This window comes from Lipomyces tetrasporus (assembly GCF_029532465.1).
Source record: "Lipomyces tetrasporus strain NRRL Y-64009 chromosome Unknown POJ06scaffold_8, whole genome shotgun sequence".
In the NCBI taxonomy this organism is placed as follows: Eukaryota; Fungi; Ascomycota; class Lipomycetes; order Lipomycetales; family Lipomycetaceae; genus Lipomyces; species Lipomyces tetrasporus.
The window spans coordinates 417,048-429,869 of record NW_026611603.1 but is presented as its reverse complement, the minus strand read 5'-3'; the positions used below and the strand labels follow the sequence as shown (position 1 = coordinate 429,869).

Here is a 12,822-nt window from a genome sequence, read left to right as displayed (position 1 = left end):
GTCCCAAGCTGGTTCAATGTCAAGTCCCAGCCGAAGCTGACCAGCTCGCTTTGCATCCGCACCTAATTTGACATATTTTGGCAACGTTAATGCGGAATTCGTATTAGTGAGATCCCGTAGGATGAAGCCTGACAATGCATTTGCGATTGTTGGCCGAGGCGCAAAGTCCACCGAAATCACAAAATTCGGTGACATATCTGCTAGTTTGCAAAGCATGTTCTCCTCCATTGTCAGGGTACGGGTTATTGGATCCACTGGCTCCCGATTTCGCGAACATAGCGGGCATCACGATGACGCATGTTATTTGATTGAGCCATTGGACGACTATTTTTTCTAATAGCACAGTAGTCTCGCAATCTTATTGCGTGCGTCTAGAATCATGTCCTATCCTAACCAGCAGTACGGGGGCGGTGGCTCCAATAACCTTCAGTTCTACTCATCGAATTACGATGCGCCAGCGGCTGCTCCTGCTGCGGGGAGGTACTCACGGGGCCCCCTAGGTGGCGCAACAGCGCAGTTTCCGACATTTGGCGGTAGCGGAGCAGTGTCTGGAGCTTCAGCTGGAGGTGTAGATGGAATGTCGGCTGCTGCTAGTGGAGAGCGGCTAGGTGGTGGATGGCTGTCGGCCTTTGGCACAGGTGGTTATTCGGATGAGCCACCATTATTAGAAGGTAACACTGTCATTTTCATACTCTGTCCGATATAACTAATATCTCTGTCTAGAATTGGGAGTAAACTTTGGGCATATCAAATCAAAGGTTCGTTGTGATGTCGAGAATCCAGTTGTCTCACGCTGTTTCTAATGTATTCATAGACGTTAACAGTTTTGAACCCGCTAGCAAGGGTAGACCAGAACATCATGGACGACTCCGACCTTGCTGGTCCCATATTGTTTTGTCTACTGCTTGGCACGTGTCTACTATTTTCTGGGAAAGCCCATTTCGGTTATATTTATGGCGTCGCGTTACTGGGGTCCATATCCCTGCATTTAATAATGAACCTGATGGCGACCACGAGCAGTATCGACTTTATTCGAACAGCCAGTGTGTTAGGTTACTGTCTCTTGCCTTTAGTCTGTGCCTCGGCATTCGGGGTTCTTATTTCGATGGAGTACGTCTTCAACGCTCACTGATTGTGACATTGCTAATATGAATAGTAACTTATTTGGCTATTTTATTTCGACTTTGGCAATATTCTGGTGTACATATTCGTCCTCGGCGATGTTCGTCGCTGTGCTCCAACTCTCAGACATGCGGGCACTGGTGGCGTATCCGCTGATGTTATTCTACAGTGTGTTTGCCGTTATGTCTATTTTTGCAGACAAAGCTTAGCCGGCCACATGTGAAAGCAATGACTATCTAAATACCAGATTATCTCCCTTCTCGGTCCAGTGACTAGGAATTGTATAATAGGGTGCGCTCGTATATAGGTTATGTACCAAGATGTATGATTAACAGAAGTGCAAGCGAGAAGAATCTTCTTGACAAAACATTATGCTCAACCGCAATGATCTTAATAATCCGTTTACCAGAATGAATACATACTATCATCGTAAACAGTATCACTAACAATTCTCCAAATAGCTTACACGTCTCCAAACTTTTCGATTCATAACTCAAGTTTCGTAAGACTCATCGAGATACAACTGTTTATTTAGCCTCTTGCGGTTGCTGGCGGGATTCCACCAAGAACACTGAACTGACCTCCGGCACCAGCGAAAATCATATTCACGCCTTTGGTGGCCGTGTTCTCGATTTTAGTCGGCATCTCTACATCCTCACCGGCGGGACCCTGGCCAACTTGATATGTCTCGCCGAAACCCCATGACCACGCAGATCCATCGTCTTTGGCTAAGGCAATACTATGATGACTACCACTTGTCACGTACTTGAATTTAGTGTCATCCTCAACGCCAACCTTGGTCGGAACGGGCAGGAATCGTGGATGGCCAGAGGCGTCCTTTACGACTGTGTCAGGAAGCTCATCCCTTTCAATGCCAATCTCCGAGGAGTCCAGACGTCCAAAGGTGTATATCTCGCCACTCGATGACAACGCAATCGAATGATGCTCTCCACCCGTGATGCTAACAATATCCTTGTCTTTGAGTGCATCAACATATGTTGGAGAGCTCACAACAGCTCCATCTTCGCCGGCACCTTCACTTGGAATTCCACACTGTCCATATTGATTCAAGCCCCATGCCATGACACGATTCGACGTATCAATAGCAAAAGCGTGGAACTCACCGGACGCTATAAACTTGACATTCTTAATTCCAAACTCCCTTGGATGGAGGGACTGCATACGAGCTCGATCTACGACGCGTCGACCAAGCTGGAACTGCTGTCCATTTCCCCATGAAAAGACCCTGCCATTAGTGGTAAGGGCCATTACATGATCCTTTCCAGCAGCAATTTGGCCCACTGCAATAGGGATCGGAATTTGGATAGGGGTGTGTTGAAATTCGATTTTGTCGCTAAATCCAAGGACACCTTCGTTGCACTACTACGATGTCAATTACGGGTTATACACAATTTCCATAAATAACTTACTCTAAATGTGCCCCAAGCCCAGAGTCTCCCTTCGCTGGTAAGAGCCAATGACAAGTTGTCAGATGCTGCGACTTGAACAAAAACTAAGTCATTAGGCAAGTTTTCGACCAATGCTGGGGTACTCTCCAGAGGATTCAAATCACCATCGTCATCGTTGTCGTCGGCATCCATATCCCTCAACAAGCCTTCTTCGCCACTCGATGTGTTACGGCCCAATGCGCCGTGATCGTTACATCCCCAAGACCATAGTCTTCCATTTTTGTCGATGGCAATGACATGTGCACCACCAACGGCGAAGTCAACGATAGAAACGCCATCGATGGGCAAGAAGGGATTAAGTCGTGGTCGTTTCACTTCCTTGTTCTTTGCTTCTGGACCGAGACCAAGTTCTGACATACTGCCTGTTCCAAAAACATATACATTGAGCGGTTCGGTCTTCAATGTTGGAATAGGGACAATAATCTTGCCTGTAGTCTTCTTGAGCTTGTACGGCAGTGGGAAATTCTCTTTCGAGAGATCTCCAGACCTTTTTACGCCATTTGTCAGTGGCAGTGGCGCTTTCTTCTCGACATCAATTTCCTTCTCGTCTTCTTTGTAGTCAATTGCTTCATCAACCTGCGTGTCCGCAGCTTTGCGGTCCATCGCAATCTCGGTCACCTTCTCTTCAACCGATTTGAGCTTTCTGACATCTTTAGGCAAACTGTCAGGCTCAGTAATGGTCGTGACAATGGAGTCAACCGCAGTTGCAAGTGAATCTCTCAGCGAATCGGCCGCGCTGCTGGTAGCGGATGCTCGCTTGCGACCACGCTGTGCTGGCGGCGCGTACACGAATGACTCCCGGGACCTTGTCTGTCTCTTCGCAGGGACTGCAGGCACAGGTTCCGCCTCTGCATCGTGTGTGTGCTTGCGCTTGCGTCCTGGTGGCATTGGTTGAGACTGCAGCAAATGGTATCACAAGATGGATGGGTCGATGATAATTGAGTCTCGATGAGATTCAGCGCCGCCGAGAAAGGAGTTGTGTCTCGCTTCGGCCCTGACCCCCCTCGCAGCCGCACAATAAATGCTTGCAAGCTTTTATCCGAAGGGTCATAGTATCCAGAGGAAGGTGGATTTTGTTCTCTTTTGTCCAATTCGATGCATTATTACGGAGCTTAATTATAATATGTACTTCTAAACATAAAGATATTGCTTCTTGCGATCTCTGCATTGAGCTCAGAAGCTAATCTATTCAGGGGCCTTTCCTTGGGTAACCTAAAACCACGAAAATCGCATCAATACTCATTATGACTTCGCGAGAGACCTGAGGATTCTCTACAAGCTGTCTCAGCCTATCAGTCAAGTCATTCCGCTCGTCCAATAAAGCGACCAGAAGCATTTTTGCCTCTTGGCATTGAGCAAATAACGACCATGCAGTCATTGTACCTGGGATAAACGTAGACCCTTGATCTTGGTCAAGTAACAGCCGAAGTATAATTTCAAAAAGTAGCTTTACTTGCGCAATATCATTAGAGAAGGCACCGGTTAAGAACAACAATAATTCATTTGTGCGAGCCAATCTAGCAGTGGACCTAATGAACTCACAAAGGAGCCGGCCAGTTTCTATCTTCAATGCCTTCTCATCACTCTTTTGGCCAATTTCCAAGCATCGAGAAAGAATACCATTCTCTGCATTCGATTTGGCCAGATCGCGAGCATTCTCGTACGAATTGATTACTAATTGCCGTAGGACACTGAGTCCTGAGAAGACGACCTGCGGCGATATGTCTTCGTTGATTATCTTTTTGACCGCCGCAAATGCATTTGCCTCGACTAAGAGTCGTTTATTTTCCTCTGAAAGAAATTAGAAGACATTTTAGATGTTCAAAGATCGTACTTACGGCTGATTGATAAATTCTTCAGAAATCCTCCCGCTGCGTGAAGTTCAGGCGCCGACGACATCATGATCACGGCGCCTATAATGTCTTTATGTAACTGTAGGTCATGAACGACTTTGATACACGCATCCTCTGGACATGTGCCGTTAGCGCACATAGAACTCCCAAAAAGACATCTATTTTGCATACCATTCAAAGCGAGATTTCCTAAAACTGTGAGCCCAGCAGTACGCAAACTACAAACTCCACTTCCAGAACCGTCCTTCAAGATCCAACGCCGCCAAAGTTGAACAAGATCATGATCCCAAGAGACCTTATCGATAAACCCGTCAACTCCAGATATATCGGCAAGCGTCCCCAGGATGTCTTTCAATGTATCACAATTATCTTCTGCTTCAACCGATTGCGCCATGATTTCGTACAAAGCACATAGCTTCCGTAAATCAAATTGATTGTCTTCAATGGCTCTGAGTCGGAACGAGTTATAGGAAAGCACGGTCGTGATCAAGATGGAGTACTCGGCCATGCTTGAATGATCGATTGCCTGTATGACTGAATGTAACGCCGACGGCGGTAAAGCATCCTCGGACATGGATTCTCCGTGAGGTTAATATCCAAAACAGATCCTAGGAGAAGCCAGTTCATACCGTTTAGTACCAGCATGTCTAAAATTCTCATGATGTATTCAGATATGTCTTCGTCGTGAAGTTGATCCAGCAGATCAAAAAACACCGTTACGAATCCATTGTCAATCAAATACTTTTGTGCTGACTCTATTTCAATGTAAGCGACCACTGCAATGACATGAAATTCAAAAGACTCACCATACCATAGTCATTGCAGAAATTAAAAGCAACAATAATACTTGTGTGCTTGATAGTCTTGTTTTGTTCGCCAGCAGCACTCAGTGACGACTTCAGAGCTTGCGCAAATACTTCATCCTGCATGACCAAGTCACGGTTGATATCTAGACATTAAACATTAGTCCTTTCTCATTACCGTTCTACTGAGTAGTCACATACTGTTGTCCGCGCATATGTTTCCCAAAACTCTCAGACATTGAAATTGGACCTTCGAGGTGCCGTTTTGCAAGTTGGTCGCTATATCGTGAATGAGCTGTGGTTTCCCATTAAATTCCGGTCTGGTGCTTTCTATGCATGAGTTAGCACGTTGACTAAGTCGTATAATTCCAGCATTGTCACGTACCGTTTGCAGCAAGAGCAGCCAGATCTGATAGTACGTTCTCGAGGTGCATGAGATGATATGATCCCAATGACTCGGCGACCATGATAAAGCAATTGCGGCCTCTGATAAGTAAGTTTATTGCTCCCACGGATAATATACAAGCAATGCAATCAATGGAAGCTTGCAATATCAAAGACACGCAGCACTGAAATTACGAGGCTAGGGCTGCAAGCTTGTTGCTAGGATTTCCTGTCCCCCGTCGCGACTTACACATTTCTAATTTAGTCTCGCCCTACACCACTTCAGGATAACCAGGGAGGAAAGTGTGCTTGCCCGATTACATTACGGAAGCGCTGTCGCAACTCTGTTCATTTTGTAAAGCACGTCATAGTCAAGTTCGAGGTGAATTTTTAAGCGCAGCTACAGCACAGTCATATGGTTTGACATTTATTTCGAACTGATCTATAGTCATACAGCTGCTTATTGAACTTGACTGCGAGACTTTTGCAATTGATTTATGTTAGTAACACCACTTCCAACGAGAAAGCTGAAAGCTTCAACTTATAGTAGCACTGTGTCACCTTGGCGCGGTAACAAATTGCGTTATTGGTTGCAATAAACATATAACGTCGAATATCAGGACCCTGGATTCTCTTAAGTCTAATAAAAAATGCAATCTTTCCTTCCTAATCGTATGCCATAAAAACCAAAATCTCTATGCATGCAACACGTGTACCAACAACCATCTATGCCGAGCAACAACTACGCAGTCTTCTCCAACGCCTGCATCTGCACCAATTCAGAGTACTTCCCGCCCTTCGCTAACAACTCTTGGTGCGTACCCATCTCGCACACCACACCGTTATCAAACACGTAAATTACATCCGCATTCTGAATCGTGCTCAACCTATGCGCGACAGCGATTGTGGTGCGACCCTTGGCAGCCTGGTCTAGTGCAGCCTGAACGACTTTCTCGGACTCGGAGTCAAGAGCAGAAGTAGCTTCGTCAAGAAGTAAAACTTTTGGCTTGCGGATGAGCGCACGTGCGATTGCGATGCGCTGCTTTTGGCCGCCGGAGAGGAGAATACCCTTTGACCCGCACAGCGTATCATAACCGTTTGGCAACGACGCGACAAAGTCGTGGATATTGGCCTGTTTGCATGCCGCAATGACGTCCTCGTCCGTGATGTCCTCCGGGTGGAGAGAGCCTAGCTTGACATTATCCCTGACGCTACCAGCATAGAGTACGGGCTCCTGCTGCACCATTGCGAGATGACTTCTGTAGGAGTTGATCTCCAGCTTCGACACATCGTGTCCGTCAATCAAGACTTGGCCCGCCAAAGGTCTGTAAAACGACTCTACAAGCGCGATAGTGGTGCTCTTTCCACATCCAGACATGCCAACCAACGCAGCGTATTGGCCCTTCTTAACCGTGATATTTAGACCCTTCAGGACCGGGACTTCAGGACGGGTCGGATACCGGAAATGCACGTCTCGGAACTCAATATCACCCTGGACATCGTCCAGCACCTCACCCTCGTCAGACCACACGTCAATCTCGGGTATGGAATCCATAAGCCGCTTGATATTTGCTGCAGCAGACTGCGCTTTCCCCATATCTGGTGCGAACGAGAAGACGATGCCGGCGGCTTGCGCGCCCATGATCATTGACACGAATGTGATGAAAAATTGAGTAGTGGAGTACTCTCCCGACCGGAGAAACCTACTTCCCCACCAAAACGAGAGTGCCATGATGAAAAATCCGATACCCTGCGACAAACCGTACAAAATCGCGGATTTATTAGTCGCAGGTCGAGAAATCTTGACTTGCGCCTCCAATGCCTCATGATACGCATTCCAGACGTCGTCCTCGCGAGTCAACGATACAACTGTCCGGATTGCGGCAGCCGCTTCGCAAGCCTGAGCAGCGGACTTCCCGTGTGACTTTTTGATCTGTTCTTCGAACCGGGCTTGCATTGCAAACCGGAAGAAGCCGCAACCGATGAGGAATGGCACGCATGCAGCGCATACGATAGCAATTTTGGGAGCCACACTCAAAGCGAGAATCAGACCGGCGACTACGTTGACTGCAGCATTAAGAATTTGTCCGAGTGTCGCACCAGAGAGACCTTCGACGGATTGAGCGTCACGGGACAGAGTAGCGGTAAGCGCACCGGTAGAATTTTCGTCTCTATCAAAAAACGCGATATCTTGCCTGAGCATCTGGCGGAATGACATATATCTGATCCGTCGGACAAGACGCTGAGCAACAAATGCTAGGGATCCATTGGTAATGACAAATGCGATACCCTCCACGAAGGCCATCATGAAGAAAAATCCAGCAAAGCGATCGACGGTTCCACGCATCGAGCTGGGATCGGTCCGACTCTGCTGGAACGCAGCAATGCAGTTAGCGTAAAACACTGAGGTGATAGGATATCCGAGACCGTTAACAAGCGCAGAAATACCGCCGACGGCCATCCAATGATGCTCAGGTTCCGATAACTTGAAGATCGCGACAATAAGCTGCCAAATGGAGTACTTTTCCTCAACTCGAGGTGGCCTGTCAGCAAGAACGAGACTAGAAATCGATCGCGCAGAAGCATTTGTCTTTGTCTTTACGAGTTTCAAGTCCTCGACAGCCTCTACCGGGAGTTCCGGGAGTTGGACCAATTCGATAAGTTTCTCATCCTCGTCTTCGGGAGTATCTGTCTGACCCAGTAACGCTGCTCGCTTCTCCTCCTTCAACTTGTCGATCTGCTGCGCCTGGACTAGAGCGTAATATTCGCCTTTCTTGTCCAGCAATTCATTGTGCGTGCCCATTTCGACGATGGCGCCTTTCGACATAACAACAATCAGATTCGCGTCGCGGATTGTGGACAGCCTATGCGCGATTACAATCGTCGTTCGATTCTTCGCCGCCTTGTCAAGTGCATCCTGAACGACACCCTCACTCTTAGTATCTAACGCGGAAGTGGCTTCATCAAGCAAGAGTATCTTGGGATTGCTGACAATGGCACGGGCAATAGCAATGCGCTGCTTCTGACCGCCCGAAAGCAAGAATCCGCGCTCACCAACGTCGGTATCTAGGCCCTCGGGGAGTTTGTCAATGAAAACCATAGCATTTGCTTGTTTCAAAGCCTCTGTAACGAGAGCGCGTTTCTCCACTTCGGACGCATGTTCGTATTTCGTACCAATTAAACCGTGAGCCACGTTTTCATAGATCGAGCAGGAGAAGAGAACAGGTTCCTGTGACACTAGCGAAATCTGACGACGGAGCCACTTGACATTGAGATCATTAATATCATGACCATCGAGGGTGACGTTACCTCCAACAGGCTTGTAAAACCGCTCAATAAGTCCCACAATAGTGGACTTTCCAGAGCCACTAGCGCCGACCAACGCAACTGTGGATCCCGCTGGGATCTTCAAGCTGAAGTCACGCAGAACGGTAACGTCGGGACGGGAAGGATAAATAAAGCGCACGTTCTTGAGCTCGATGCTGCCAGTGACAGACTCCAAAGTGGCACCGACCGGGGAGGAAGAATCAATTGCGGACTGGCGCTCAATGGTTGCGAAAATTTTGGATGCCGCGGCGATTGCGTTCGTGATTTGCTTGAGATGAGGCGAGATATGGGATGCGGTGAAGGCGCCGTTCATCATAGACATCAGCACCGATACCACGTTGCCGACGTTAAGCTCTCCGGACGCCAAGAAGCGCGACCCTTGCCAGAATGACAGCGAGTAGTTACAGTACACCGAAAACCACATTGCACCGATCATCGCGCCCTATTTATCGCTTGTCATCAGCGAGGTTTAACGGAGGAGCAGTCAAAATTAACTTACCAAAGCGAGCCCGGCCTTAAGACCCCACTTTTCCGTGATAGCGAGGTACTTATCATAGTCTAGAGCCAGTCTATCTTGCACGCCAAATGCCTGTACATTTCGTACAGACGAGATAACTTCCTCAGCCAAGGTACCTCCGACTGAGTATCCCATGAGCGACGCACGGAAGTACTTGATCATATATCTCGAAGCTGTCGTCATAGTAATAACAATGAGCGCGATGACAGACAGCAATATAAATGTCAGCTTGTACGACCGCACAAATGCGACGGTGAGAGCTGCCAAGAAGGTCGTGAGATTGGTCACCATTTGACTAATCTTGTCGGACATTCCTTCTTGCACGAGGATAGTGTCGGCCGAGATGCGCGTAGTAATCTCTCCTGACCCGAGCTTGTCGAAATACCCGATATTTTGGCGTAGGGTAGCCTTAAGATATTGCTCACGAACTCGAGCCGACAGGACTTCTCCTCTGTCCATGACTATGAAAGTTCCAAGGTAAGAGAAGCATATATCCGCGATTCCGATATACACAAAGTATCTACTTGATTAGTATTTCCACATCACTAGAGCTAAAACTGGTACCAACAGAGCAAGTGTACTGATTCGCTTATTAAAGTCATAATCATTCATGTAGCCTTCGGCCTCGTACTCAGAGGTCGAGTTAGAGTAGTTATCAGTGTAGCTCGAGTTGCAAGCCGTGTAATTTGAGCTGCACTCCGCCGAGTCATAGTATCCGTTTGATCCTAGGTCAGTAAAGGCCTGCGTTACATTTCCAAAGACAACCTCCGTGAGGGTTAGCACGTCTGCATTAGAGCACGACGGGATCGGACGTACCGTCATAAGAGGACGCATAACACCCGACAAAACAGACGACACAAAGCCGATAGAAAGAAGAATTTTGTCCGTGCGATTGGCGTAACGATAGAGCGTCCAGAATGTAGCTCGGAACTCAGGTACCTGGACTTGTTCGCGTAGGATGCTTGCGTCATGCACAGGAAGAGCAGAGAACTCGTCGACATGGACATGGACGTCAGACTTGCCGCCCGCTGCGGACTTGAGAGGCGTAGTTTCAGTAACAGACATGCTCTTATTGAAAGATAAGTCATCGTTACTAGCCGATTTCTCCTCGGACGACGAGGAGGATAGGAGAGAGCTTTTCTCGTTGCTGTCCGTGTCCGCAGATTCGTCGCTGGAGACGGACGCCGACAAGTCTGTCTTGCGATTGCGCTTAAAGAAGCCAGCCATGGTGCAGGAGTCGCAGACTGTAGTAGTAAGCCAGTGCCGACAAGAACGAGAGAAGAGCTGCAATGGCGACAAGTCGTAGTTGGATCTTCTTAAGGTGTGCAATCAGCGCGCGATCGCGCAATTAGGTTTGGTCCGACATGTCAAACTCCCTGTTGAAAACCTAAGATAAGGTCGAGCACGAGCCGAGCGAGCCCCTGATCGTGTGTGGACGGACCGATCGCCCTCTTTGGAGCGTTATCTCCGCCCTCAGTAGCCCGGGGCGAGCTCGTCTCCGTCTTGGGTACACAACTCAGACTTGCAATCATATGGTGGACGCTCCCAATTTGAATGGGCATCACAGGAATAATTATTCATTCCGCTTTCACGCAAATGCTTTACCAACCGGCATGCAGTGCACTCCAGTCGCGAATTGTGAAATGCTAGCTACAAGAGGGGTGCCTCAAGCAGATCCCCCATTCCGTTTTTGTTTGAAAGCTAGTGTATTTTACAAGCTATTTACATGCATGCACTGGAGAAAAACAAAGGAACGAAAGGAAAACGCAACGGATAAGTATACAAAAAAGGAAACGAAAGAGGTTTTTATTGATTGAAAGCCAGTATATTTTACAAGCATTTTTTTGTTTGAAAGCCAGAGTATTTTACAAGTTATTTACATGCTTAGTCAGCAATATGTCAGACTGTGTTCGACCTTTCGCGAGTCCATGTCAGTTGCGGCCATACCAAGAAGAAAACACAGTTCCCCGTTCGATCAACACCAGTTAAGCTTCTTTGGGCCTACTTAGTACTGCGGTGGGAGACCACGCTGGAATCGTAGGTGCTGCAATTTAATTTCGATTCTTTTTTTGCGTTCGAATTTGCTCTTATTTACAATAATCGATTGAACTCTTATTTACAATCGATTGAAATTGTAAACACGGGACGCCGCGGATCCAGCAGGTTCGGTGCACAGAATATAGCGCAAAATAGAATACAAAATTATGGGAGAAGTTTGTGCGAGCCTCGGACGCGTACCCTAACGAGTCCATCTCAGAGTTACTGTGAATGAGAGTAACGCCGCGTAAAAAGGTGGAACGATGCATTCACCACTAGCTCACCAGTGCTACAATAAATGCACCTGTAATAGCCTCCTGGATCCTGCATAGGAGTAATCCAGGATGAGCAGCTTGGCATACGGTGATCTAGTAACAGAAGACGGAAGGATTGATACCCTGATGACGTGCACAACGCTGCGACATTCTTAAATCAACTTAAATCAACGAGTCTTCTTGTCCACGGCAGGCGCGCTCAAGCACGGAAATTTCCCGATCCAGGTTGTGTCGCCGCTCTCAATCTGCGCTACACACCAGCGCGCAATATCCTTTCTATTCATGCTCAAAGTGTAATCACTGTGTCCCACATAAGTTGCAACTGGTTGACCAGTACCTTCCCCATTAAGCAAACCGCCAACGCGAAACACTGTGATTGGCAAGTTTCCTATGTTCTTCTCCACTGTTTCTGCGACGCCCACGACATCATTGTAAGCGCCATGTGCGAGGATGTAAACAGCTGTGACAATCAGCCAGGCAAGGAGATGGAACTTATCTAGTGGCGAGGGTGCCGAAATTGTAGAAATGAGAAGCGTACGCGGAGGAGATTCGAGTGATTGAAGATGCTCCAACAGGTTGCGATAGAACCCCTGAAAAACGCCAGTTTTGTGCCATAACTGATTCGGGCCAAGTAGAGAAATGATGGCATTGCAAGAGTCTACCAGTTTAAAGAGATTAGCGGTATCGGACAGTTGACCTTCAACAATCTGTGCCAAATTAACAGATATTCCAATTTATCTCGCTAAGGATAATGCTCACCGTCAGATTAGAACTCGACCGTAAATCAACAGGCAATTTGGAGGGATTGCGAGCGAACACGGTGACATTGTGACCATGCTCCAAGGCAAGGCGCACAGTGACAACGCCCAGGGGACCAGTACCACCTAGTACTAGAATACTACTAGGATTCGCCATGATCAGAGGTCAAGAAACATGCGATTGCAGGATAACTGTGGCCATACAAAAATAATGAGATCCATACTATAGACGATCTTATGTCGAGTTAGTTTACCCGGCCTTTGCGGAGGTCGACTC

The 12,822-nt window shown here is 47.6% G+C and overlaps 5 protein-coding genes across 5 annotated transcripts; 1 reads left to right on the top strand and 4 right to left on the bottom strand.

Annotated features, from left to right (window-relative positions):
* Positions 1-379: 379 nt before the first annotated feature.
* POJ06DRAFT_282613 (uncharacterized protein) lies at positions 380-1,331 on the top strand (the record flags this gene model as incomplete). The annotated part of the gene is made up of 4 exons (XM_056190046.1): positions 380-671; positions 724-758; positions 815-1,110; positions 1,157-1,331. The coding sequence occupies 4 exons, from the start codon at positions 380-382 to the stop codon at positions 1,329-1,331; spliced, it is 798 nt and encodes a 265-aa protein (XP_056042092.1).
* Positions 1,332-1,402: 71 nt separating this feature from the next.
* POJ06DRAFT_138293 (regulator of chromosome condensation 1/beta-lactamase-inhibitor protein II) lies at positions 1,403-3,577 on the bottom strand. The gene is made up of 2 exons (XM_056184487.1): positions 2,553-3,577; positions 1,403-2,502 (listed from the first exon to the last, which is right to left on the bottom strand). The coding sequence occupies exons 1-2, from the start codon at positions 3,477-3,479 to the stop codon at positions 1,654-1,656; spliced, it is 1,776 nt and encodes a 591-aa protein (XP_056042091.1). The 5' UTR covers positions 3,480-3,577; the 3' UTR covers positions 1,403-1,653.
* Positions 3,578-3,676: 99 nt separating this feature from the next.
* On the bottom strand, positions 3,677-5,864 carry POJ06DRAFT_257584 (armadillo-type protein). The gene is made up of 7 exons (XM_056188170.1): positions 5,633-5,864; positions 5,449-5,577; positions 5,256-5,393; positions 5,074-5,199; positions 4,616-5,023; positions 4,430-4,558; positions 3,677-4,382 (listed from the first exon to the last, which is right to left on the bottom strand). Exons 1-7 carry the CDS (start codon positions 5,712-5,714, stop codon positions 3,781-3,783), a joined length of 1,614 nt encoding a protein of 537 aa, XP_056042090.1. The 5' UTR covers positions 5,715-5,864; the 3' UTR covers positions 3,677-3,780.
* A 52-nt stretch (positions 5,865-5,916) lies between these two features.
* Positions 5,917-10,812, bottom strand: POJ06DRAFT_257582 (P-loop containing nucleoside triphosphate hydrolase protein). Its single transcript, XM_056188169.1, has 4 exons — positions 10,292-10,812; positions 10,044-10,240; positions 9,458-9,995; positions 5,917-9,400 (listed from the first exon to the last, which is right to left on the bottom strand). Exons 1-4 carry the CDS (start codon positions 10,700-10,702, stop codon positions 6,374-6,376), a joined length of 4,173 nt encoding a protein of 1,390 aa, XP_056042089.1. The 5' UTR covers positions 10,703-10,812; the 3' UTR covers positions 5,917-6,373.
* Positions 10,813-11,867: 1,055 nt separating this feature from the next.
* On the bottom strand, positions 11,868-12,822 carry POJ06DRAFT_138211 (uncharacterized protein). Its single transcript, XM_056184484.1, has 2 exons — positions 12,547-12,822; positions 11,868-12,494 (listed from the first exon to the last, which is right to left on the bottom strand). The coding sequence occupies exons 1-2, from the start codon at positions 12,700-12,702 to the stop codon at positions 11,955-11,957; spliced, it is 696 nt and encodes a 231-aa protein (XP_056042088.1). The 5' UTR covers positions 12,703-12,822; the 3' UTR covers positions 11,868-11,954.

Excerpts from the sequence above, each read along its gene's own strand:
- POJ06DRAFT_138293 (XM_056184487.1), bottom strand. The coding sequence starts at position 3,479 with ATGCCACCAGGACGCAAGCGCAAGCACACACACGATGCAGAGGCGGAA. Across the intron at positions 2,503-2,552 it reads GGGCTTGGGGCACATTTAGA|TGCAACGAAGGTGTCCTTGG; the intron begins GTAAGTTATTTA and ends ACATCGTAGTAG.
- POJ06DRAFT_138211 (XM_056184484.1), bottom strand. The coding sequence starts at position 12,702 with ATGGCGAATCCTAGTAGTATTCTAGTACTAGGTGGTACTGGTCCCCTG. Across the intron at positions 12,495-12,546 it reads GGTCGAGTTCTAATCTGACG|ATTGTTGAAGGTCAACTGTC; the intron begins GTGAGCATTATC and ends AATTTGGCACAG.
- POJ06DRAFT_257582 (XM_056188169.1), bottom strand. The coding sequence starts at position 10,702 with ATGGCTGGCTTCTTTAAGCGCAATCGCAAGACAGACTTGTCGGCGTCC. Across the intron at positions 10,241-10,291 it reads TTATGCGTCCTCTTATGACG|GTTGTCTTTGGAAATGTAAC; the intron begins GTACGTCCGATC and ends ACCCTCACGGAG. Across the intron at positions 9,996-10,043 it reads CGAATCAGTACACTTGCTCT|ATACTTTGTGTATATCGGAA; the intron begins GTTGGTACCAGT and ends CTAATCAAGTAG.
- POJ06DRAFT_257584 (XM_056188170.1), bottom strand. The coding sequence starts at position 5,714 with ATGGTCGCCGAGTCATTGGGATCATATCATCTCATGCACCTCGAGAAC. Across the intron at positions 5,394-5,448 it reads AAACATATGCGCGGACAACA|ATATCAACCGTGACTTGGTC; the intron begins GTATGTGACTAC and ends TTTAATGTCTAG. Across the intron at positions 5,200-5,255 it reads TAATTTCTGCAATGACTATG|AGTCAGCACAAAAGTATTTG; the intron begins GTATGGTGAGTC and ends ACATTGAAATAG.